Below are 25,738 nucleotides of genomic sequence, written 5' to 3'. Positions count from 1 at the left end.
TAAATTTTATTTTATTTAGATGAAGCGCAAAATAACAATTTTCCGGAGTCTGACTATGCAGTGAGTGTGCCTTGCAGAAATGAATTGGTGTTTTAAATCATCTATCGATCGATGAATTTGATAGGCAATTCAATTACATTTATGTACATTTTATATTAAATTACAAGGAAACCAAAATTAAGGACACTGGAAAATAGTTAATTTAACAAAGTGAAATAAATAATTGCATACAAAATAATGTTTGTAAATTAACAAAATTCATAAATGATATGGGTAAAACATAATTTAATTTAACAAGGCTGCCTGTCTTTAGCTAATTCTATTTTAAAACGCGAAGAAATGGTAAGTATATCTAATATAAAAAATTCTTTCCGAAAAAATATAAAATTTGGTAAGCAATGTGTGAGAAGCGAAAACCGAACATTTTAAAAACAGAATACCCCGAAAACAAAAAAAGCAGAAACTCAAAATTCTAAAAAATCATTCTCCTGAAAATTCAAATTTAAAAAGGAGAAAAGATATTTCTACTCGTTTATAATTTTAAAGTAATTCTTGTTCTGTGAAATATAAACCAAACTATATATCGGCTGTGTTTGCACTTTAACAGAAATGAAAAGTGAAGAAGAAGAGTATTTTTATTTTTTTTTTTAATCGTTAATCGTCAATAGATAACAGAGCAATAAGAACCTTTCTTGTTTATTCCAATCAAAATTTCCAAGAAAAACATTCTTCTGTTTGGTTAAAGATGTTATTTTTTTTAAGCATTTTTAATGACTTTTTCGTGGAGATTAAAATCGATTTAAACAGTTTACTTAAGAGACGTTTTAAGAGGGTTTTAAACTTTTTAAAAAATATTTCTGATTAGACCAAATGATTAATCTCGCTAAGACCTTATTAGAAAATTAAAGTTTTTGTTTTAATAATTAAAAAAAAAAATACATGTTTATAAAATAATCAGGGTATAATTTTCGTTATTGTTAATCAACTAATTCCTAACAATTTTTCAACTTGAAAATCATCAATAATATTCAAAATTCTCAATTCTGTTTCAACTTAATTCCCATAAATATAATAAAGAGTACGATAATACAATTATTACAATATAATATAATTAAATCAAGTTCGCTGTTCAGCTCTTTTGTTTTTCAAAAAATTGATTGCATATTATTCATTTGAAATAAAAGTTTAAATATTCACCCTATGAATTCTAGTTACCTATAAATCCAAAATCATTATCATTATATTAATTAAAACAATTTATGATAATCTCCCATTTTACCTTGTTTTGACCTTTTTAAAATGATTTCAATTTCAGTTGGTTGGAGACTGAAAGACAAAAAAGATACATGTCAACAAAAGTCGAAACATGCAAAAATGGATTTCTGATACTTAAGTTGGACGATATCTTTTTTGTTAGCTCCTTTAAAGGTGGTACCTAAGAAACTTTAATCTTTTATAACCATTGTTGCGGTAAATTTTACCACAACAAGTTTCACCGGCTCATTCCTTTTAATTTTAACCTTTTCTTTCCAAATCCTTTTAACTGCTGCTCCAAAATATTCAAAGAGGTTTTAAGAGACCTGGGCCATCAGCCAGAAGCTTACTCTCTGAGTATTTTGGAAATGCAACCCAAATAGGTTTTATAAATAATGGTATAAATGGTGGTTAACACCTATCCATATACAATTGTTGGACAGGCGGTCCGATTAAGAATTACATATCTATAATATTGGGACAGGCGATCCCATAAACAAACACACCATAATATTTGGACGGGCGGTCCAATAAACATACAAATAATTATAATTGGAGTTTTTGCGAGAGATGAGTCACACAGGATTTAAAAAGGCATGAAGTATTTACCCATGTCCAACGAAGGTGTGAATTATAATACACCCAACCTAAATTTAGTATGGCTGAGTGCCCACCCTAATGTGTCGTCGACATAAAAGAAAAATCACCCGGTTGATGAATTTCCTATCCCCTGTTTATCTGCGCGAAGGTCTACGGGCTTAGAGTAGATTTAAAAGAAAATCCATCAGATTCTATCTCACCATTTTAGAAGGAAAATGGTGTAGATTCCGTTCGACGAAAATAATCTTTCTCCAAATTATTAGTTTGGGCCGGTTTGGGCTGGGGACTTTGCGAGTTTTATAAAATAGTTTTTCGCTAATTTTTTTTTTATATTGGAATTGACGGAAAAGGGTTGAATGCGTCCACTGAGCTATTGGTGATCACGTTCACCAATGCATGGGATCGCGTGCGATGGTTGTTTCTAGCTGGACGCAAAATCTCAGCCAATGGGCGAGATGTTGCTGAATGTCCGAAAGAGAACACCACCATGCAAAAAGATCTGAGTAGGATGGCTATATGTCGTAACCTCATGGATGAGCTTCACCCACCATTTTTATGGCCACTTTTGAAAAGCCCACCAAACGAGTGAGAACATAAAAAGTTAGCCAAAAATTATTTTGCGATAGTTTTGTTACGATTTGATAGTTTTGTGAAAAAAAAAGAGGTGTTTGATAAAAAGCCCAGTTGGGGATTTTATATATAAAAAAAAAAAAGGAGTGTTGATTATTTTTCCAGAAGGGAAAAATAATTGTTGGAGAAGGACTATTTTCTAGAGGGAGATCAGAAGTTCAGGAGTTAGAATCTGGGGAAATCAAAAAGAAGCTAAGTATATTTTTGATATTGTTTCTATTATTTGTTCTGTCAGAAAAGTGCGTTATTTTGTGGCCCATTTGAGTGGCAATAGTTTTGTACCGGTAGGCCTTCGCTATCCGCTAATTTTTTTCCCGATATTGCGGGACTCGTGTCCGTTTCTGAAACCGTTGAACTTTCGGAAATTAACCCCCGGTGATTTTCCTTTGTGTCCTGTGACACAAAGAATTGTTCTTGTTTTCATTGCTTGGATTCATTTTTTTTTACATTCATCTTATTTTTTTTTTTTTCACAATAATTGGCCCACGGCCATACTTTAAAAATTGTATATTTTAACTTGTTTTTGAAAAAATTCTAAGTTTTTATCCTGGTTATCCAAGGTTTCTTAGATATTAAAAGAATTCAAATTAAAATATCTTATCTTTTATTTCATTCGAAGACGATTTATTTTTCAGCGTACGGTTTGGTAAACTACCATAAAAGTTTCCTGGCGCCCATTTCATTTATTGTAGGTACGACCCTGAATTTGTGTTTTTAATTAATCTAATTCTATTTTGATAGACTTTTTTTATTAAGTATAAAAAGTACTATACTTAGTAAAAAAATCTCCAATAAAAAAAATCGAACCCACCCCTAATCTGAGCTAAAAGTGGCAGCACTTGTCTTGCTGTCAGATTGTGAATTTTGACGTTTCCGTTTTTCTTAATTGTCTTTTTTTAACCTCGTGGCGGTGCACACCTTTTGTGCAATTGTTTTAATTAAAATCGTTTTATTGTGTTTTGTGGATTAAATCCATCATCATAAATATCGCGTTAAAATTCTCACAACACCATACCTCATATTATTTTTGTATAGGTATACAAAAAATTATTTAAAAGAAACTTCAAAAATTAAAAAAAGTTTCAATAATTTTTTATTATTCAAGAAATTTGATATCTTATTTCTTTTGGAGATTAAAACAATTTAAAAAAATGTTTTGTGTATTTTAAAATCAGATTTTATATTTTCTTACATTTCTTAAAAAATTAATGCTAAAATTAAATTTGAATTAGTAAAAAATTAAATTAAAAATAATCTTTATGATTTATTGTTTTTTTATTTTATTATTCCATGCAAATGTTATCATAAAACCAAGTACGAAATCATCCATGGTTTTATTTTAAAAGACTGAAATTCCAGGTCTGCTTTCTATAATGTCCCATTAAAAGCCTCCAAAGCTGTTGGGTGAGAGCTAGAGGTGGAACGGTTGAACCGTTCGGAAGTTATGCATATGTAAGAAATTAAAATTTTCGACGGTTACGATTTGGTTATGGACTATCGCTGACCTTAACTTGGAGTTATTTAGTAGCATTATTATAAGGGGTTAAAGGTCACAAATTTCAAATACAGTTATAGGCTAAAAATAAGTTCCTGGTACATAGTTTCTGGTACATAGCAAAAATCAATCTTTTACAATTTTTTTCCTTTCATTGAGTTTTTTCGTCAGTTCTTAGGTTCTGGTTTAGGTGAGCAATTATTTTTTTTTGTATTAATATCCTTAAACAGGAACATAAATAAAAAGTCAATACCGTAAATGTTAGTATTAAACAAAAGTTTCTTATGTTGTATGTTAAAAAAAAAAAACTTTTTCCGTTTCTTCTCAAAAAAGCGTTTTTTAACAACAAGTTTGATTTTAACGATATTTTTATAAAATGATATTTTCCGAAGGCTTCAAACCTTACTTTTTACATTTTTCAATACTTAAAGTCGAATCTTGTTCATGCCGTAAAATCTTTAAAAAGTTTTTTTTAATGTGTTAATTTTCTAGTTTCAATAATTATTGTAGTAAGGCCTTAAGATTTATTTAAAAGAGTTTTCTTGGAAAAAAAAATAAATATCTGGGATGGTGTTTGGTATAAACATATATAATACCAAAAATTTGTTTGTCTTGCAAAATTCGCTCTACTTGAGGAGGGTTATCAGCATAACTGGATTTTAATTTTGCGAAAGAACTGCAAAAGTTTTATATTTAAAGTCTTCACAGTCATCACCATCAAAATGTTCTAAGGACATTTTGAAAGAATAATAAAATCCTTCCGATGCACAATTTTCAAACTGAAAAGATAAGCTATTAACTTTAATTAACCTCAATACCGCAATATTCTTTAGCGCAGGTAATAAATTCTATAGGATTCTCTAATTGATCCACAATTGTGCAGAAAAAAAAAAAATATAAATGGAAAAATTTTCAATTGAAAAATAAAAGAAAGCTAGACTTTTTTAATAATAAAAAAAAATAAAAACCATTACTGCAGAATGAGAGCCATACTCTGTGTTGTTCGAAATGGTTGCAGTAGCATCAGCCAAAGCCAGACCAGTAGCAGATTTTGATTTTTATAATTCAATAGAAGAAAAGTGCACAGTGACAATAAATCTACGATTGCACTCTGCAAAAGTGTCAAGTATAAATAGCTTTTTAAAGGAAGAAAAAGGTTTTTGCAATTGCAGTTTTTTTTTTTTTTTTTGTACTGTATACCAAGCAAAAAGTCCTTTCATCGTGTATAATATTGAATTGAATGTTGCTGATGAAAGCAAATTGACAGACGATTATATGTATTATAAGGAGTCAATGGGAAATTGAAAAGCAAGTAAAAAGGAGTAAAAGAGACATAATTTGAGTTGGTATTAGTTAAAATGGGAATGGAGTTTTGTTATTTTTATCTTCTTAAAATGAGAATTAAATTGAAGAATTTATCAGAACAAATTTTTTTGTATTTTTTTGAATAATCCTTTAAGATCTTAACATTCAAAATACAATTTTGAATACGCTTACTCAAACTTCCAAATACAAAACAATCCTTTTGAATATTAATTTAAATTCTACTCTGCAATAAATAGATATCGAGGACTTTGAACCAATTAATTAAAAAATAAACAAGCTGCAATAAACTATTAAAATGAAACACTTAAGTTCTCTTCTCTCGTTTTAACTTGCACTCAAAAGCAACAAACAATACTGCAAGTTATCCAGTGTCAATGCTCTCTGTGTGTCTAGATTAATGATTTTGTCCTTACATTGCCATCCCTCCAGGCAACGAAGGATACAAACTTCTTGTGTAAGTTGTGTCTTTGCACGCCCCCAAAACTATGTGCGCAAATTATCCTCAATTTATCCATAATACTCTACTCAATCTCCTGCTTCCTTAAAACCCAAGTCCCTTTTTGCCTTTGTTGGAAAAAGCACCATATACATCTAAGTACATAGTTTAGGTGGGAAAATGAAAATTGATTTTCTCTATAAATCAACAAAAAGCTGGAGAAAGACCGACAGAGTGAGAGAGGGAGTAAGAGAGCTAAAGGACTAAACTGAGATTACCTTGTCATCTTGATGATGGCTACAAATTACTGGCTATCGGTTAGGATTTTGCATAAATGCATAATGCGAGATACATGAAGATGGGATCCTCTCTTGGAGAGAATAGGATAATTAATATCTTGCAGCTTGTCTGTCTTATGCAGTTCCTTTCCTTTTAACTCGTATATACCTTAGCTTAGACAAACGACCAGAATGAACTTGATATGGAAAAATAATATTATAATACATTAAGTTAGTTATTCTTTTAGATTTAACGCTCCAGGGGGTCATTTGAGAATTTTAGGTTGGTAGGTTGGTATACCTGGAAAGCACTAAAATTTTTACAAAGAAATAGCTGCTGACAAAATAATGATGAAGAATATTATAAGATAATAATTTAAATTAAATCGAAACTTGAGAAAATTGTGATGTTGAGGTAAATTTTGTGTTTAAAAATAGTTTTTTCTTTTAAGTTTTTGAAGAATATTAAAATTAAATAGACAGATAAACGAGGATATCTACTGCACGTAGCGCATTTCAGTATTGATATTATTTAAGTTAACTAACTTGAATTTTTAAGATAGCCGAATACGTAAAAATTTGTATTAATCAATGTCAAAAGAATTTGCAAATATCTTTTGCTAATAAGGATAAAGACTTTAAATGTTCTTGGGGTTAAAAATACCTTTTCACGCCTACTGTTCTTCCTCAGCTACAAAAAAGCCATTTAGTTTATTTAATTAAATTTTATACCTACAATCTGTTTATATGAACAAAAGAGCTGAGCAGCAAACTTGATTTAAAAACAATATTCTTTTGCAAGGACAAATAAAAGAAATTAAATTTGCCACTGAATTTTTTTGTATATCAAGCTGCTGTAAATAAAAGAAAATTGTTCAAAAAATAATTAAAAAAAACTAAAATAAAACTGGGATGCCATTTTGAGGTACCCAAATACACTGGTCTACATAATTGAACTTTTTTCTGCCACAAGAACCAAAATATACTTTTCTGAAAGTTTTTGGAATGATGAACTCGAATCTGAAGTCATACAAATTTGATTGGCCTCGGTTTTCAAAATATTATTGTTATAAAATGCCAAAAAGGTAATTTTGCCTGTTTTCGACGTTATGCTTTTATGTTGGAAAACTCTTAACAAATAAATTTGTAAAAGTGCCTGCAAGAACTAGTTTTATTCTTTCAAAAAGAATTTCTTTTAGAAAAGTTTATTTCGGTTCTTGTGGCAAAAAAAAAAATTATTTGACTGACCAGATTTGAAGAAAATGTTCTTAAAATTGATTAAAGAGCTTAATCTCCTCTATTCGCATACGACCCATAATGTCATCTGGAGCATAAATCCCTTTTCAGTAATATAAACAAGCTTTGACGGTTAAGCTTTTTGCTCTTATGCTAAAAGTAACTCTAATGTTGAAGCTTTTTATTCAAGAAACACTGTTCTAAATTATGATTTACAAAAAAAACAAAGAATGCCATTTTATTTCTTGCAAAAAAAAAGGTATTTTTAGAAAAAAATTTCCCAAAATCGTTAGAGCGGTTTTTCAAAAAAATAATTTTGTATGTATAAAAAATTTCTAACATTTTTCAAAAAAAAAGTTGGTAATGCCATTTTGAAAAAATAATTAATTTACACATAAAAACGAAATTTCAAAATTTTTCAATAACCCGTTTTCAAAAAATTGATTTTTCAAAAAAAAATGTTGAAATATTTCTTAAAAATCCAAAAATGCACTTTTTGAAAATTTGTTTGCATAAAAATTTCGTTGAAATCGGGTTAATTTTGTACGAGATATTCAGAAACCAAAAAAAACGTTCTATGACAGGTACCATTAATAACGGTACAAAAAATATTTTTTTTATTTCAAAAGTTGGCTCTTATGTGTAGGTAATACTAAACACAAAAATTTTAATAAAAATCGTTAGAGCCGTTTTTGAAAAAAATTTACTTTTCTATTTCCGTTCTATGGCAGGTACCGTTAGTTTTGGTCATACAAAAAAAATTTCAATTTTCCCTCTAGGGAATCACCAAAAACTGCTAAATACCAAGTTTGAAGAAAATCACTTCACTCGTTTAGGCTGTGGCTTGAGGTATATACAGACAGACAGACAGACAGAATTGCCGGACCCACTTTTTTGTGCCATTCTCCATCATCGTAATGTCATGTTAAATTGTTATCTCGAGTTCGATTTTTTTACGAATCCTAAACTTGCCCTATAGTACCTTATCGCAAGTAAAAATCTACTTCTATAAATTATTGAAATAACTATTTTTAAGAGAACGACCAAAAAACAAATAATATTAATCTAAAAATGAAATAAATGGATAGATGTTAAAAATTAAAATTTATTGATAAAATTAAAAGGAACTGTCAGGTTGAACATCAACATCTTTTGAGTTTTTGAAGTTTCTTTTTACCACATCAGTCCAAAGTTTAACAATAGCGTCCTGAAAAGTTACAAATAAATAACATATAAGCTAGTTTTTCGTTGTACTTAGGCAAATTAACAGCTGATCAATAAAATTTAAGTGAAAAGAGTCCATGTTTTTACATACACTGTGTACTTGCTACTGTAATTGTTGTTTCATAAATGCTATTTTGTCCTTGAATTTAACATCTTGTACTTAGAATACAGGGACAATGGCAGGGACATACATGAAAAAGAGAACATTTATTTACAATAATGTACTAGACACTTAAGACAACATAGATTGGGAACCTTTTTTAGGAAAACTTTATTTATTAAATGCGTGTACCGTTTCAGTAATGATAACATACAACTTAATGAATAAAATCTAGAGTCTAGGATAGTATGGAAAATGTAGGCTGGCCATGTCGTTTTTTTTTTTTATTTTCATTTTTCCAATATTTTGAAGTGTAATTTACTAAGTAACATAAAATCATGAATAAATTACCTACTACAAATATGAGAAAGACCAACCGAATGATCGAACTAGATAGTAACTTAGGTTTAAATTTTTCAACAACAAAAAAATACATTTTAATTTCTAAGATACAAAAAAAAAAAAAACAAATTGGTCGTTACGAATTAAAATGTGGTTGTACGAATACGAGCAATGTTTGTTTTTACTCATATTTTTTTTTTTTTTTTTTTATTCTAGAGGTTTAGATGCAATTTGTTTTTAATAAAACTTTACTATTATTAAATACAGTTTTTGTTAAAAAAAATCTTCTTCAAAAACACAATAAATTTCCTTTCCTCACGTTCATGTTCACAGTGCTAAGACTTACTTAAATGTTCACGATTTTTTGTAAATATAATATCCTATCACTTGAAATTTTCATAAAATTGTATAAATTAATAAAAATATAGGTACAAAAGAAATATTTAAATATTAAAATTAAATTTTTCTTAGTTTAGTTTAGTTTTTTTAATTTGAAATTAACTTTAATTCAACGTTTATTTTATGAAACTTATTTACATATATATTTCAGAAATGCTGAATATACGTAAAAAAAAGTAAAGGGCTGCGAAGTAAATGGGTTTCGCCAAATTGCCCGTACATAGGGAAATATGGTTTTTTTTTTGACTATTTTTAATTTAATTTATTTTTTGTTAAAAAGCTTGAATTTTTATTCTTTAATAATTTATATATGTTACGTTTTTATGAAATTTTATAAAAAAAAATGATTGAAGTAAAAATTGTTGTCCATAGTAAAGTTATTTGAGTTTGTGCTTAGGTATGCCATAATGCCCTAATTTACCCTATGTTATTTTCCACTATATAATAAAGTTATAATTTGTAATTTTATTTTTTTTTTGTTCTAATTTTCAAAAATTTTGAAAATGTATTTTTCAACGTAAATTTTACATAGAAAATTATTACAGTTTTAAGTATAAATCTTCGTATATTTTAAATGCTTTCAATATAATTTTGAATTACATCTTTCCTAATCTATTACACAGGTCGAAAATATTTGTTGTGCTTGGGTTTAATTTGCATTTTTTGGGTTCATGGTAAACCATAACAATAGATAATCACCCTTTCCCATCCTAAGATTTGCTTTTGTAGTGTTGGGAGCAAAAATACAATTTTCATACCCTGTGAGCCTAACTCGAGTCTTATGAGCTATAGTGCAAGAACCGTGCCTTGTACAAAAAAAATGTTAAGGTATAAAATGTAGATAATTTAAAGTTCTACATTTTTGCCAAAACACTTTTATCGACTTAAATTATAACAAAAAAGTTATGATGAATACAAGGGTTTTTTGATCCGAAAAACCCTGTTTTGTTGAGTTCAAACTGTAATTTTTTTGTATCTAACTTCAACTTTGGAAATACTTTTATACTTTTTTGAAAACTGCAATACCGGGACAAGTTTTAAAAATAATAAATCAGAGTCACATAATACAATGTTAATGTTAATTAATTTGCAAAAAAATGGCGTATGAAATAAAAAATATTTTTATTAGTTAATTGTTTCTTATTGTTAGGCATTGTTTTAGTGAAAGAATTGTAAAAAACAAAAATCAATTATATGGGCAGAGGAAGTAAAATACTGTTGCAAATTAGGGATTTTTCGAAATTTCAAAAGAACTGTAAGTATTTGGGATGAACAAGTTACCAAATTCTGAGAGGTCTTAAGTTAGCCTATCAGCCAGTTTCGTTTAATCCATTACTTTTTAGACACCCTGTATATGCAACAAAATAATAAATAAAAAAAAAATATGCAAACAAATTAATTTAACTTTTCAATAAATAAAGAATTTCAATATGAACTAGTTTGGCTACAGTTTGGATACAGTTATTTGTGTAAGCAGTTTTTTTTTGTATAATAAAAATACCGTCAGAGTGAATTAATTTTACCATAAATATTGAAAATAGAAGGTATAAAATAATGCCCCAAGGTCCCATTTGATAAAAATTCGAACATAACGAAATTTTCGATTTAATTTTTCTTTTCTCTTCTGAAATTTCCTTTTTTTTATTTTTCTGAATATGAATATGAAAAAAGCATTAAAATGAAGAAAAAAAAACAAAAATCAGCCAAAACGGGTAAGACGTTCTTGAGTTTTTGCCAAACACGACAATTTTTGTAAATGACAGATTTACTTCAAAACTGGAAATTGCTCTGCTGACTTCAAAAGCAAATTAAAAAAAAAAAATACATTTTCCAGATGAGTATCAATATATCTATCATAATTTAATAGTCACAACCCAAGCACAAATTTCGTGTTGACCTGTGTTATATAGGTATATTAAAGTTTTGTTTTGTGTACGTTCGCTAACCGGCCACACCGGCTGACTTATTTTCTTAATTTTTTTTTTAAATCAAAGAAGCATAAGAGGAGAAGGTTTAATTCAAAAAAAAAATTTAAGATTTTATAGGGTAAATAGGGATAACACGACATTGAGTTACACCATTAGAAAGATATTAAAAAAAAAATTAGGGGTCTAATACATATTTTTTTTCATAAGCCCTGTATTTTGAAATACAAATTTTTGAAAAACAACTAATTTTTAGGGACATTTTTGAGTAGTCTTTTATTTTAAAAAATTTTTAAAAGCCTGCAAAAAATCTCAAACTAATAGGAAATATAGGTTTTAGTTATGCACATGCATGTTTATTTTGCATAGGCCACTTTTGCTAAAAGTTTAAAACTGAATATTTTTAAACTCATTTCATGAACTTTTCAAGTTTTGATCCTGCTTTTCATTTGAAAATTAACTAATTACAGAGTCGAAAATAGAAATAAATACAAGAAATGGCGGAACGAAGTTCCGGGTCAGCTAGTAGGTATTTATATATATTGTTGAAGTTACACAGGTTGAAATTTTTACATTGCGAAAATATGTGCCACTATTTCTATACCTGCATATAATATAAAAACGTTTTATAGTTATGACATTTGTTATTTAGGTCTAAGAGGTAAAGTTTAAGGTCTCACGTTCTCGTATGTGCGAAAACCCTTAAAATATGAGAACCCCACTCAACTGTTTAATTTTATAATTTGAAAAAAAAAAAAAACAAGTATACGCCCGAGTGTACAACATTATTACAATGGTTCATAATAAAATGAAAAAACAATGCAACATTATTGGTTTTTGAAAAGGTTTAAGAACTTGATGTTTTCTTTAAAAAAACGAAAAACCATACATAGTTCATTGGTTTATGTGACATACTTTTATTTGATATTCAAAGTTTTTGTTTTGATAAGTAGGTAACAATGTTTTCAAATAATAATCAGATATTTTTAAATCGTTTATTTGAATCACATTTTATAACCCAAACCTTCCAGACATCACATCTTTAATGGATCTTTTGAATTTGGTTTTCAACATTTCTTCCTATTTCAATGATATTTCTTGGTCTAAAATTCAACAAGCTGAATAAAAAAAAATAAGAAAAATCTTATCCTCCTCACTCACCACTTAGCATTCAACAAATAAAACATCCAATAAACCAATATTTTCTTATCCTGTCATGTTCTTTTTTCTAACAAGAACAATAAAATACTCTTCTCGCACAAAATACAATAACAAAAGAGGACTACTCATCTTCTCCAAACCAAAAGAAAGCATTTTCTCTGAATGGACTTGGATTTTCATTGAAATTCCTCGACCAATACTCTACAACACTAGTCTAAAGGACAACGCTTTTATATCTCATCTCGCTAAAAAAAAAATACATTCAAAAGAAATAAACTGCTGAACTTCTTCAACAAAACCAAATTGAACGGAACCAACCAATGATGCATGCAACTTCTCCCTATTTTATTTTCAATTTTATTAGATAACAAAAAAAAAAACAAAACGAAACAGAAAGAAATCGTTAGAAAAATTGTCACATTCTTCTTCAAAACACACACACAAAATCGCCCTATCTCCTTTCTGCCATCTTAAGCATGCAGGACTGTTTCAAGAATCCAATATTTGATATAGCAAAGAGGCAAAAAGCAGAAGTAAGAGTTTATCAAGACAAATATGTTCGATTTGCCTTAAGCAACATCCTCTTCAAAAATTCAACCCACTCATCCCCCTTCTTATAAATATCCTTTTAGGGATGAAAATCAATGATAAAATTCTTGTCACACGTTGCACAAATCACAATTCCGCATGCCACACACACAACACACAACACACACACACACACCACTCCGCTCGCTCGTCCTGTGACATTTGATTTTATTTCTTCTTTTTGCGTTGTGTTGCGTGGGTGTGCGATTGTTTTGTGTATTATGTGATGGGGTGTTTTGCACCCTTTTATCATGTCGTGACACATGACTTTTAGTTAGTGGGTGTCGAGTGTTTGACTCAATCGCAAATTTAACCACTAAAGAGCTTTCTTCAAACCCTCACATATTTTTTAAGGAGCTATGTACACTATTCAAGGGTTGTATTTTGTGTTTAACTCGGTACTTGTGTGTGGGTGATGTTTGTGTGAAACAAAATGCGTTACAATGTGTTTTTGATCTTTGAGAAGAAATCAAGAAGGCAGAGGAGGTTGACATAGTTTTCGACGAGATATGCCGAGTTAAACAGGAAAAACATTGCCAAATGATGTGAGGAAATGTGAACGGAATTGGTAAAACTTAAAAAAAAAAAAAAAAAAACATTTTGTATCATTTAGTGTCAACGTGGCATCTGTTATTTTAAACTCTTCAGGGTCTTTTATGTTTGTTCTGTGTCAAAATTCCAGGAAACACCATCATTTATTATAATTTCAAAGGATAAATTCAGGAACGCGAAATATGATGAGTAAATTTTGAAATTTCATCATATTGAGGTTATAGCTATTTCCGCTTAATTATTGCTAAAGATTTGGTGTAAATTTCATTCATTTTAACTTTTACATTAACCACAAGGAAAATTACGTGGGAGAAATTAATTAGAATATTTTTAATCAGTAAACTGTAGCAAAGTGGGAGAAAGAAGGTAAAAACTGTGGGTTTTGTGGGGGGACTTGTCGCATGTACTTAGAATGTAATCTTTTAAAAAGATTTATGTTAAATTAACATCTGTACAAACATCTTAAAGTTTTCTTTCGAAGCAAAGAAGAGAAATTGTGTATTTAGGTCTTGAAAAAAGGTTTTTGGTCTTGTGTTAGTTTTTTTTTTTTTTCCGTTTTACAAATTTTTTTTTTAACCTTTACGAAATACATTTTTTATAAGATGTCATTTTATGTTGGTTTCGCTTTTCCTTTTTTCTATAATTTTCTTTTTATGAAGGAATTGTATTTCAATTAAAAAATTAAATGCACGACTGGGTCGTCTTTACTTGTTCTTATGGCCTAAGCTTTTTTTTGTAATTCATACAAGAATATTTTGAATATATTTTTATAAAAAATTAAAAAAAAAATGACAAACTTTTACAACTTTTTGTAAAAGAAAAAAATTGTGTGTGATGTTTTATTTTTTTTAAATCGTTAGCGCCTTTTTTTAAATAGTTTATTCACAAAAATGTTAAAAAAATATACATGGAAACTGAATTTTAAAAAAATCTTCGGCCCATTTAAAAAAATTGATTTTTCAAAAAAAAAAAAATTATTTTAAATATTTTTTAGAATTTCAAAATTTTCAAAATTTTCATACTGAAACGTTTCCGTATTAAATATTTCGTTATTCAAAAAAAAGGGTTGAAATAAAAAAAAAAAAATATAAAAAATGGCGTCTCTACAGTGAATCTCGGAACTGCACAGCTCAAGCAGTTTATAATATTTTCACTTTAAATGTAATATGTATTGTGACTAGACAATAGACATGTTATAATACATGCGACATCTCATGAATAAGCAAGACCTAGTGACTTACAACTCTCAACAATACCTGTGCGTGTAATTAATATGCAAGAATGGAAGTGACCTACAATTTACTGCTGGGAATAGAACCCAGACCTCTGGCGTCATACATATGTTTGGAGTGAAAATAAAAATATATTTTTGATCAATTGTCTAAGTGTGTATGCTATGAACTAATTTTTATTGGAAACAAAATTATAATTGGCCTGTTTGTATGAGGTAAAAAAGGCCGGAAGCCATATTTGGCTTTGTATGCACTATGGCGTTTAAAGTCTACACAATTTGTTGAATTTTTTGGTTCGGAGATTTTTTTTTTATATTTTTTCTTTTGTTGGAAGTTATGTTTTACTTCAGAAATAGAGCCCATTCGCTTTAAGGGACATTCTTCTCATGGTAACCGTATTTCCAGCGGCGTAGTTACAAAAAATTTCAGGGTAGGGGGCTCACCTGTAATATTTTCCAATCATTTTATTACATTTTAGTTTTTGTAAAATCTGGGAGTGGATGGAAATGTTGTAACAAGACTTACCTACATCGACAGTAGAAAATTGTGAACCAGAAAATATTAGCTAGGTATATTAGGGTGAGTCAAAAAAATCAAAATTCTTTTTTTTGATTTGGTACTCCGAAAAATTGCTAGACACCTCTAGAATATACCTACACTTAATATAAATGCAAAGGTATTCCACTTCGCAATTTTCCATTTTTACATCAAGCTTCTACTAAAAAAATCATTTTTTTAAAAATCGACTTTTTAACAAATTTCTTTACATATTCTTGTAGGAAATTGAACGCTCTACAAAAAAGGCCTTGTAAACTTTTTTCGTTTATCTAACCATTCTAAAGATATTCGAGGTAAAATTTTAAAAAAATTATAAAAACATTTTTTACTTTTCAAAATTTTCTTATTCACTGAAAATTCATTATTTTCAAATTTGCAAGATATATTCTTTTAGGGGCTTAAACGTACTATAAAAAATTCTATAGAATCAAATTGATTGCTTTAACCCAGTTTTTATATGTTTTTATAATTTTTTTAAAATTTGACCTCGAATATCTTAAGAATGGTTAGATTAATGAAAAAAGTTATGAAGACCTTTTTTGTGGAACAATCTATTTCCTACAAGAATATGTCTTGCGCGTGTGATTATTATAATTTTTCAGTTTGTTACAAAATTATGAACAAAAAACGAATTTTTAAAGATTTTCTCGATTTTTGGACCTCAAATAACTATTAAACGGTTAGATAAACGAAAAAAGTGTACAAGGCATTTTTTGTAGAGCATTCAATTTCTTACAAGAATATGTAAAGAAATTTGTTAAAAAGTCGATTTTTAAACAAATGATTTTTTTAGTAGAAGCTTGATGTAAAAATGGAAAATTGGGAAGCGGAGGACCTTTCCATTAATATCAAGAGCTCATATTTGGTGTGTATATTCTAGAGGTGTCTAGCAATCGATTTTTCGGAGTGCCAAATCAAAAAAAAGAGTTTCGATTTTTTTGACCCACCCTAAGGTAATAACATATGAATAACGAAAAAAAGAAATTGCTAATCTCGGTTTCATGGCTTGAAATGCGCCATCTTTGAAATAATTCTTAACCTTTTGCTATACAATGGATTTATTTTACTTTATTTTGTTTTTAATTGATTATATTTATCTTTTGGTATTTTTTTCTTGTATTCTTACGCCTTACTGCATACGAAGTCATATTTGGCTTATGATCTTATTTCTTAAGGAAATTATTTTTTTTAATTTATTTTTAATGAAGGTCGTTTGGAAACAGTCCAAAGAACCCATGTAAAGCATTTTTTTTTTCCTCCAATAACATTAATTCGTGCGGTAGAAAGTTAAGTATTAACATAATTCAATGATAAAGAAGTATAACTTCAAACGCGTATACAGAGGAGTAGGTATACACAAGAATTACCTTTTTTTTTTTAAATTTAATAGGTATGTCTAATATATATAGAAGTTATTCATGAAAGTACCAGTAAGCTGTTCTAAATGTTTTCATTAAAGTTAAACTTTTTTTTCCGGTCAAACCCCAATTAGATCGTTTTCTTTACTATACAATTACCTTCAAAAATTATACTTATCTATCAAAATAAAAAAGCACACAAGTAGGTAAAACCCATAAACTTTTCAAAGAATTTCATCATAATGTTGAAAATTAATATCATTTTTCACCATAGAAACTCATATTGCTTCCATATAACTCATCTCCCATATCGGTTTTAAGTTAAGCCTTTGTTCCAATAGCAACACAAATTACATATAATAATATCATAAAGGAATATCATATCAATTCACATTGATTTCAATGGAAACTGACATAGTTAAACGTTGATAGGTTACCCACAATAATATGACAACAAAACAAAACAAAAAATCCTTTCAAAGAACCCTTTTCATTAAAAAAAAATCCCTAAGCTTTTCAATAAAATATTGCTTTTTTATAACAATGAATAGGAAATAATAACACAAAGAAAAAAAGGTAACAAAACAATCACCAAAAACCACAAACTTAAAATGTCAACAAAAGATTTGTGAACACAAAACAAAAATGATGAGAAACATTCAACAAAAAGATAGTCACAAGCAGACACAAACAAAGACACTAACAATAATGAGTTTGAGCTTTATATACAACATGCAACCACGTAAAATGCACATCAGTCAACACGCAATCACACACAAAGCTATTATCCTTGTTAGAATGAAAAAAAAAAAAAAATACAACAACAAACTGTGTAGGTGCATATAACATAAGTTTAAATGAAAATCTATTGTGTGCAAGTGCAACACCAACAACAATAATGCCAACTAAACGAACGAAATAAACATTCGCATATAGACGACATACAGATGAATGGTTGCGTTTTACAAACAATACAGGAAAGATACCTCTACAGCAGCTACCAGGGATATTTGCTTTTGTACAAGAAAAAAAAAAAAACTACAAGCAGCTAGCTGCTTTGGAGCAGGATATACAAATTCAAAGCATGCAGAGAGGGCTTGTTTTTTTTTTTTTTGCATTCAAGCATTTAGTACTCACCCTGATGATCTTTTGATCCCTCATAATTTTGCGCACACAATTCACAAGGAATGTCACAATCATGCCGCCCAGAATTAATCCGAATACAACGATTATGATGATAACATGCTCCGACTGTCCAACAACTTGACTCTGTGCAAAAGAAATGGAAGAAAAAAAATTTACGTGAGTATTTGTGATATAAAACATATATTGCAATGGAAGCAACTTGCAATTTGCTTGCGTAATATTAACAACAGGGTGTCTTCTTTTAGGGAAAAAAATCAACAAATTGTAAATTTGAGAAATTAGAAAATTGCTAATTAATCATTTCATAGCGATTATATCTCGACTGAAAAGGTTAAGTATCTTAAGTCGACTTAAGATGTTTCGCGTTTTTTTGTTGAACCTCAGTGCCATTTTAAAGGCCTACAGTTATGTCTTATCGGCATCTTTCTATCTCACCCCTTTGCTTTTTTATGCAAAAAAAAAAACAATTTCATCTTATGTTCAAAAGACACTTATTCCTAACCTTAAGTAGACTTAAGATTGTATTGGGTTAAGACTTTTTTTTATTATTGTGAAATCTTAAATTATCTTATGTTGACTTAAGATATTGTCGCGCGTGCAAGCAGAAACAAAAGTCATCCTTAAGTTGACATAAGATAAAATATTTTAAAAAATTCCGAAAGAGTGTGATAAGGCAAATCATCTTATGCCAACAAGATTTTGGAAATTAATATAAAATACAATTTATAGAAAAGCTAAACTATCTTAAGTCATATTTTTCCTTATAACGGGAAAAATATTAAAAATATCTTTTTGAAATAAATTTAATAAAAAAGATCATAAAATTTGATATCTAATTCTAAATGTTTTATACAATAAAATCTACACTTGAAAGAATTTTTGGGAGGCAGCTTTGAAGTGTCTTTTTGCTCTCCTAAAAAACATCAAAATTGACATAAGATACTTTACCTTTTTTCAGTCGAGATATAATTTTAAACCGTGAGTGAAGATCAGATCGAATCAAGATGCGAGTCAATTAAAAAATTCGTTTACGAAGCAAACGGAAGGCCTAACAATCAGGTTATAAAATTCGAAAAGAAGAAACCTTGGTATGATTTACAGTGTCACATTGCTAGAAAGAATCACTAAAAAACTTTAAGAAACATAACCTCGAACATTTTTTTTTCTCGTTCGATAGAGAATTGGGCGAATATCAGAACACTGATTTTTCGCACTCGTGAAATTCACCTTTTGGCCGCCATCTTGGATTTTAGTTTTTATTAAATATCTCGACTTCTGTTCATCCTACGTAAAAAATGGTTATATAAAAAAAAGGAGACAATAAAATTTCGCGTCTTTTATGTTAAGAACACTTTTTCGATATTCTGAATATTAAAAAAGTAACAAGCCAAAAAAGTAACAAAAGAAAATTTTTAAGTTTTGAGCACTTTTTATCAAAACTATGAAAAAAAAACCTTCCAAGAAAAGATTGTTCACCTTAAAATGTTCTACTTTCCGGCTATATAACTTTTTTTTTTTATGGCTATAAATACAAAAGTTATTAATACTTTTGCAACTAGAGCAAAATTGCTCAGAAACGGCTGGAGTGATCGGCTTGATATTTGGATACAATTTTCTTAGATACTTTTGTCAGGTAATGAACGGAGCGAATAAGGTTTTTGACAATAATTAAATTTTTAAAGCCACTTTAAAATGTAAATTTTCATGAAAAACAACGATTTTTTTATTTGGGAAGCCGCAATTTTGTTAAAAATCAAAAATTCTGACTGAAAAATTCAAAAACTGAAAAAAAAAAAAATTCAAAAGGATAGATGCAGTTGTTTTTGAATTATGAGGGGTATTATAACGTTATTAAAACAATATATTTTCATCAATTTTGCTTGAATCGAATAAAAATGTTGACAAAACATTCTTGAGATATTATGTATTCAATACGTACATACATATTAGGGTGGACCAAAAAAATCTTTTTTCCATTGTTTTTCATTTTTTCATTTATTTTTATAAACGCTTTAAAAACACTTGAAACTATGTTTTATTCTTATTTTTAGTTTGAAATTATTTTCATCGTAGGTATTTCTCATTAAATTTACTATAAAAATTGGAAAACGATTTTTTTATCAGACTCGCACTCGTGATCGTACTTCTGGTTCCACGAAATTTTATTTTTGAAAACTATCCATGTGTTTCAATGATGTTATTATTGATGCAATGGCTTATAATTATATTAAATATCGCACATGTTTTTTGATGGTTGCAAAGTTATCGAAAACAGGCAAAAAATTAAATTTGATAAAAAAGTACATATATTTGAATTTGTACACTAGGGTGTATACGTACTTTATTTTACAATTTCCAATTTTCTTTTTAATGCTATTTTTTTTTCTAACTTGCACTTATATTCATAATATTTGTGTATAGGTGCTTATTTAAACTTTAAGCTGAATTTATTAAATTATAATGGTCAATAAAAAATGATGAATTATTAAAGCTGGAACCAAATAGGCGGGAAGCAAATGTCCTCTGTCACTGCCCAGCACTCTGTCGCACTAGGAAAAAATTCTTAGGAAACTACTTCTTTAATGAATTAGAAGAACTATCGGAACTCTCAGGCAATAGCCTACTGAACTTTGTCAAGTCCTCCAAATGGCTCGAACAACCATAGCATTCATAGGTTAACACTTTTTTTTCATGAAGTTACAATACTTCAGGGTATCACAAGGGATCTACATTGATCTAAGTGTGACGGTAACAATATCAACTGTCAGCCCACATAACCTAACCTAACCTAAATAGGCGGGAATCAGCCACCAATCCTTAAAGTGCCTTGATCAAGCTCAGTAAAATTTTGAATAAATAATAAAAGTTAATATTTATGTAGACGAATAAGATTTGCTTAGTCGGCCTAGATTGGCCGAAAATAATTTTTAATAAATTATTATACCTATATTTTCACGTAGTAAAAACTATGACTCTTAGACCTCTATAAATGTGCGAATTTATGAAAAAAAAAAACTTCTTCATGACAAACTAGACTTCACGAAGCAAAAAGTATGACCTTAACATCACTTTTAAGATGCAAATTCATGAAAGAAATAAGTCTTCATGCCAAATTAGGATATCAGGAAGCAAAAAGTATGACCTCTGAAGTCCTCTTTAATAATGAGACTTTATAAAAGAAAAAAGTCTTCATGACGAATCAAGCCTTCACATAGCAAAAACTATGATAGAAAAAGAAAAAAGTCTTTGTGATGAACTAGAACTTCACGAAGCAAAAAGTATGACCTTAAGACATTTTTAAGGATGCGACTCTATGGTTTGGCATTTTTTGGCTCCAAATTAAAAGCAGCTCAATAAAAGTTATTATGTCTCTTTTATTTAATCTCATTTTTTAAAATTGGATAATTTCTATGAAAAGCGTTTGTAGAAAAGCGTTCGCTGTTGAATACTTTGTTTCATAATCTTTCTTTACATTATCTTAATAATCGGCACAATGCAATTTCGGTGTTCTTAGTTTGCAAGCATAAGAAAAAAACAGAAAATTTAAAAATGCGTCACCTATTTACTACATACGTCATAAAAACTTGGTGTTATTTTCTAATAATACGAGCGGCGACCGTCGAGTTACTTAGCTCATAAGGTTAAAGGTTAAAATTAGTGTCAAATGAAAGATAAGTTGATACTGAAAATAAAAAAATAGGGTTGCCACTTCTAAAATGGGAACTTCCATGTGGCAACCCTATTTTAAAGGAAAAATTGTCACATAACTAATACATTCATATCTTTGTTGTTTGGACAGATAAAAAATTTGATAGAGTTAAAGGCTACAAAATAGATCATGTTTTAGCTAAGACTATCTTCTATCTAAAAAATTTTATATGTATTTTATAGCCTTTAACTCTATCAAATATTATACACTTTGGCCTAAAAACAAGTGATTTGGATAGGGTTGCCGAGTACTTGTCTGCATTTGCGAGGTGGCATACGACATTTTTTAGATAGAAGAGAATATTATCTAAAATATGGTGTATGTACTGTTTTGTTCAAAGAAGATTTTTTTCAGTGTTGTTTTCATTTGGATGGGGTTGCCACATTAGTTGGGTTACGTTCTTTATATTATTTTATTATTTTTTTTTTTACTATTTTGACTTTCGTTTGACATTTCAAAAAATTTTGTATCTGTCCAAGCAACAAAGATATGAATGTATTAGTTATGTTACAATTTTTCCTTTAAAATAGGGTTGCCACATGGAAGTTCCCATTTTAGGAGTGGCAAGCCTATTTTTTTATTTTCAGTATCAACTTATCTTTCATTTGATACTAATTTTAACCTTTAAGCTTATGAGCTAAGTAACTCGACGGTCGCCTCTCCGACTATACCTAAGGTTTCATTTGTTTTTAACTAAAAATGGGAATCAGATTCAATATTTGCTAAACTCCCACATTGTTTTGTCTTTTTTATTTTTTTAAAAAACAGCCTTTTTATTTTTTCTCTTGTTATTCAAAAAAAATAATACCACTCTGATGACAAAGGTATTTTCTATTTTTAAATATTGCCTTCAAAATATTGTACCAAACATTAGAAATGAACGCCCTTTATTTTTTTTTTTTTTTTGTAAACACGGGATTCTTTTCGAAATGAAAAGCGCCCAGGAAATTAAAAGTGAAAGCACCATGGAAACGTTTGCTATTGCATTTTTATTCTTCAGGCATGACGTTTCTTGTATATATTTTTTTTGTGTTCTTGTTAGCTATCCCTTATCTACAATTTTTCCGGAAATCGTTAATCTTTGAAAAGAATTTTCAGATCGGCAATGGTAGTAGGTTTGTAGGTAGGTATATGGTATATACTAACTTCAGTTTGTTTGTTTGTACAAATTTAACTTTCTAAAGGTACTACTGGGCACAAGTCTCTTATTGCCTTCTGTATAAATGTACAAGAGTATATACTATATAGACAACCATTGCGGAAGGAAATAGCCATGGTAGGATGTTGTGGTTGGGTCGGTTTTTAGGATAAGCACAAAAGTTGGCTATAGCAGCAATCTGTTTTTAAGTCGACAAAGACGACGGTAATTTAAACGTTAAACAATTATTTTTTTTTTTTGCTTCTGCTTTTTTTTTTTCTTTAACTGGGAACTGTTTTGTTGTTGAACAAAAGAGCGACAGTTTTATACGAATTTATAGTAATCTGTTGGTGGTTTTGTGTTCATATTATTTTCTATGCCGAGAAATTCCGTGAAATGTGGTTGTAATTTTTTTTTTTAGTTTTTTAGTCTTTTAAATATTAAATTCTATATATAAACTTTTTTAAGCTTTTATCTGTTTCAATAGAGAAAGTTGGTTGAATAAAAGAATTCCCCCGAAAAAAAAATAAAGAAAAATAATATATATTATGTAAATTTTGGTAATGATAATTTTTTGTTGGAAAAAAATTCAAAGAAGACCCCACTGTTTACCTTTTCCGGTCAAAACATATTCTTTGAAATAAATAAAGGTTATTTTTATTTTCAACATCAATTGATGATGAAAATCGAAATTCTTATGAAATGGAAAATAAAATCAAATTGATGATTTAAATTTTTATTTTCCAGTTCATTTTTTAGATATATATTTTTTTTTAAATTGGTTAAAAAAAACTTACCTCACAACCTTCTTCATCCCAACGAAATTTGCAATTTGTTCGCCCGTTGCATTGTAAATTAGCAGCTATGCATGTTGCATCCTCACAATCATACTCTTCATCCTTCACACAAGCTATATAGTGTTTGATTTTTGCAAATAATAAATATACAAAAAATAAAAACATATAAAATTACATTCGAATTTTGTACGTGCCAAAGAATAAAATGTATACAAATAAAAAAAAAAAATTGAAGTTTTAAAAAATATATTTTTTAAAAAATTTTTGTCACGTACCACCAGTTCCTTTATCCCTGAATGCTGTATATAAAATATTAAACGACGAATTCATAGCTATGTATTCTGCAAAAAACCGAATGTGTAAGATATTCGATTCAGATGACACAGGCTCTCCCGTAGAACCGCAAAAGTTTTTTACCCTTTTTTTTTATGTCGTTATTGTTGTTGGTGTGTTATTTGTGTTTTTTTTTTAATTTATTTTAAAAAAGGGGAGCCATGTAAATAAGAGAAAAAAAAGAGGAACCAGATAAATTATTTTATATTGAAAAAAAGGATCTTTAACTTATGTAGATTTATATATATTTTGTGTAAAGAACTCACCTAGATGGTATATTTGTATCTTCAGCGAATATATCAATAAAATTTATTTCACAATCGTTGGGTTTATTTAAACTAAAGTGAATGAATTTAATTTGAATCTGAAAGAAAGAAATAAAAATATATTATAGGAAAGAGAAAATTTATTTGGACTTTTTATTGTTCATTTTGGGTGAGATAAGTATTTCCATTGTTTGAAGATACATTACCTATTTTATGTTATAAAATAAATGTTCGCTTTAATATTTTTTTTATTCAAAGTGCAAGATTTCTTAGTATAGAATTAATTAATTTAGAATAACTTTTCAATTATTTTGGCAACTAAAAAAGGAAAAAGTCTGCGAGAAAGGTTAATTTTACTTTTATAATTAAAAAAAAAAAAAAAAATTTTAGCAATACTATACACTTTACCAGTAATGTATAATAGTTGAAAGAAAAATATTGTAGTTTATTTAAAGATTTACTTTTTTTTTAATTTTCCTCAAACCTCAAAAATATTGACAGTATAATTCTTTTGGTTTTTCATTTTAATTTTTCGCTAAAATAATTCGAGTTTGATGATATTTTGTGAAATTGTTCATTTTTATGTTCCAGTAAGCTTTAACTTTTTTTTAAGAAAAATATTAATACCTAAATATTTCGATTTTTTAAAAATAATCTGATTTTTTAATTAAAAGAATTGGTTAACTAATTTAAATTTGTTAATTTGAAAAAATTTGAACTTATTTTTTAATACAGAAAAAAAAATACCTACAAAAAAAGAACACGCTCATAAAAGCATGTTAGTGTGCTTCTCTATACATCAGGATTTGACTTCTGTCTGAGTTTTATTCTTAAAGACAACTCCTACTTTAGAAAGGAAAATTTCCAGTGGATATTATTAGTATTTCATGTTCCTTTACTTCATCTCTCAACGCTCAATAGCAAACAAAAGAGCTGACCAGCAAACTTGTTACAGAATCAAAAACGCCTGGAGTTTCTTTGGTCAGTCAACTCTATTAACCTCATACTATGTAACAAAAGGTTAAAGCAGTTTTATTACCACTAGAACTACACTGAGGGAAGAAAAGCCACCATAAAACAACGTGAAATCAATGAAAACCACATTGATTTAACTATTGAATGATTTTGCGTTGAAGATAAACATTTTAAAATCAACGTGGAAAAAAGGTTAATTTTCGATGATTTCGTATCTTAAACTCACATAAATGAAAGTAGTTCATCTTTAAAACAATGACGTTTCAACTTCAATTTATTTTTTTCCCTCAGTGTAGGGTATCTTTTTGTTTATATACTTATTACACTGGTTAACAAAATTAATTTTTTTTTTTTGTTGATGAACCAAAAATATACTTTTCGGTAATATTTCAAAAAAGGGAGCTGATTGGTTTTTTCTGACTTCGGATTTGTATCTTGCTGGTCCCTTGGGTATAAAATATCAAATATGAAGTAAATTGCACTAAAGAAATAACTTTTTTGTCTCAAAAAGTGAGAAGCACAATAGCGAAATTTTTAAAAATGCAATTTTTTTGGCAAAAAATTAATTTTTTTACCTGAATGCATTGGTGAATACGAATAGTTAAAAAATAGTTAAAAAATACTATTTTTTTCTCTGTGTGTAGAGCTTAAAGAGACCTATTTTTTGATGGATGATGGTT

At 28.6% G+C, this 25,738-nt stretch overlaps 1 protein-coding gene across 2 annotated transcripts in view; it reads right to left on the bottom strand.

Annotated features, from left to right (window-relative positions):
* Window positions 1–25,738, bottom strand: part of LOC129908987 (neuropilin and tolloid-like protein 1) — a 148,934-nt gene that overhangs the window by 12,145 nt on the left and 111,051 nt on the right. For both annotated transcript variants that reach the window (XM_055985861.1, XM_055985860.1), the window contains 4 exons: window positions 24,084–24,181; window positions 23,760–23,902; window positions 23,485–23,597; window positions 17,832–17,963 (listed from right to left, as the gene is read on the bottom strand). In XM_055985861.1, coding sequence (XP_055841836.1) covers window positions 17,832–17,963; window positions 23,485–23,597; window positions 23,760–23,902; window positions 24,084–24,181 — 486 coding nt within the window. The remainder of the gene's footprint in view (window positions 1–17,831; window positions 17,964–23,484; window positions 23,598–23,759; window positions 23,903–24,083; window positions 24,182–25,738) is intronic.

Source organism: Episyrphus balteatus, chromosome 2 (genome assembly GCF_945859705.1).
Source record: "Episyrphus balteatus chromosome 2, idEpiBalt1.1, whole genome shotgun sequence".
Lineage (NCBI taxonomy): Eukaryota > Metazoa > Arthropoda > Insecta > Diptera > Syrphidae > Episyrphus > Episyrphus balteatus.
This window is presented reverse-complemented; position numbering and strand designations above follow the sequence as displayed.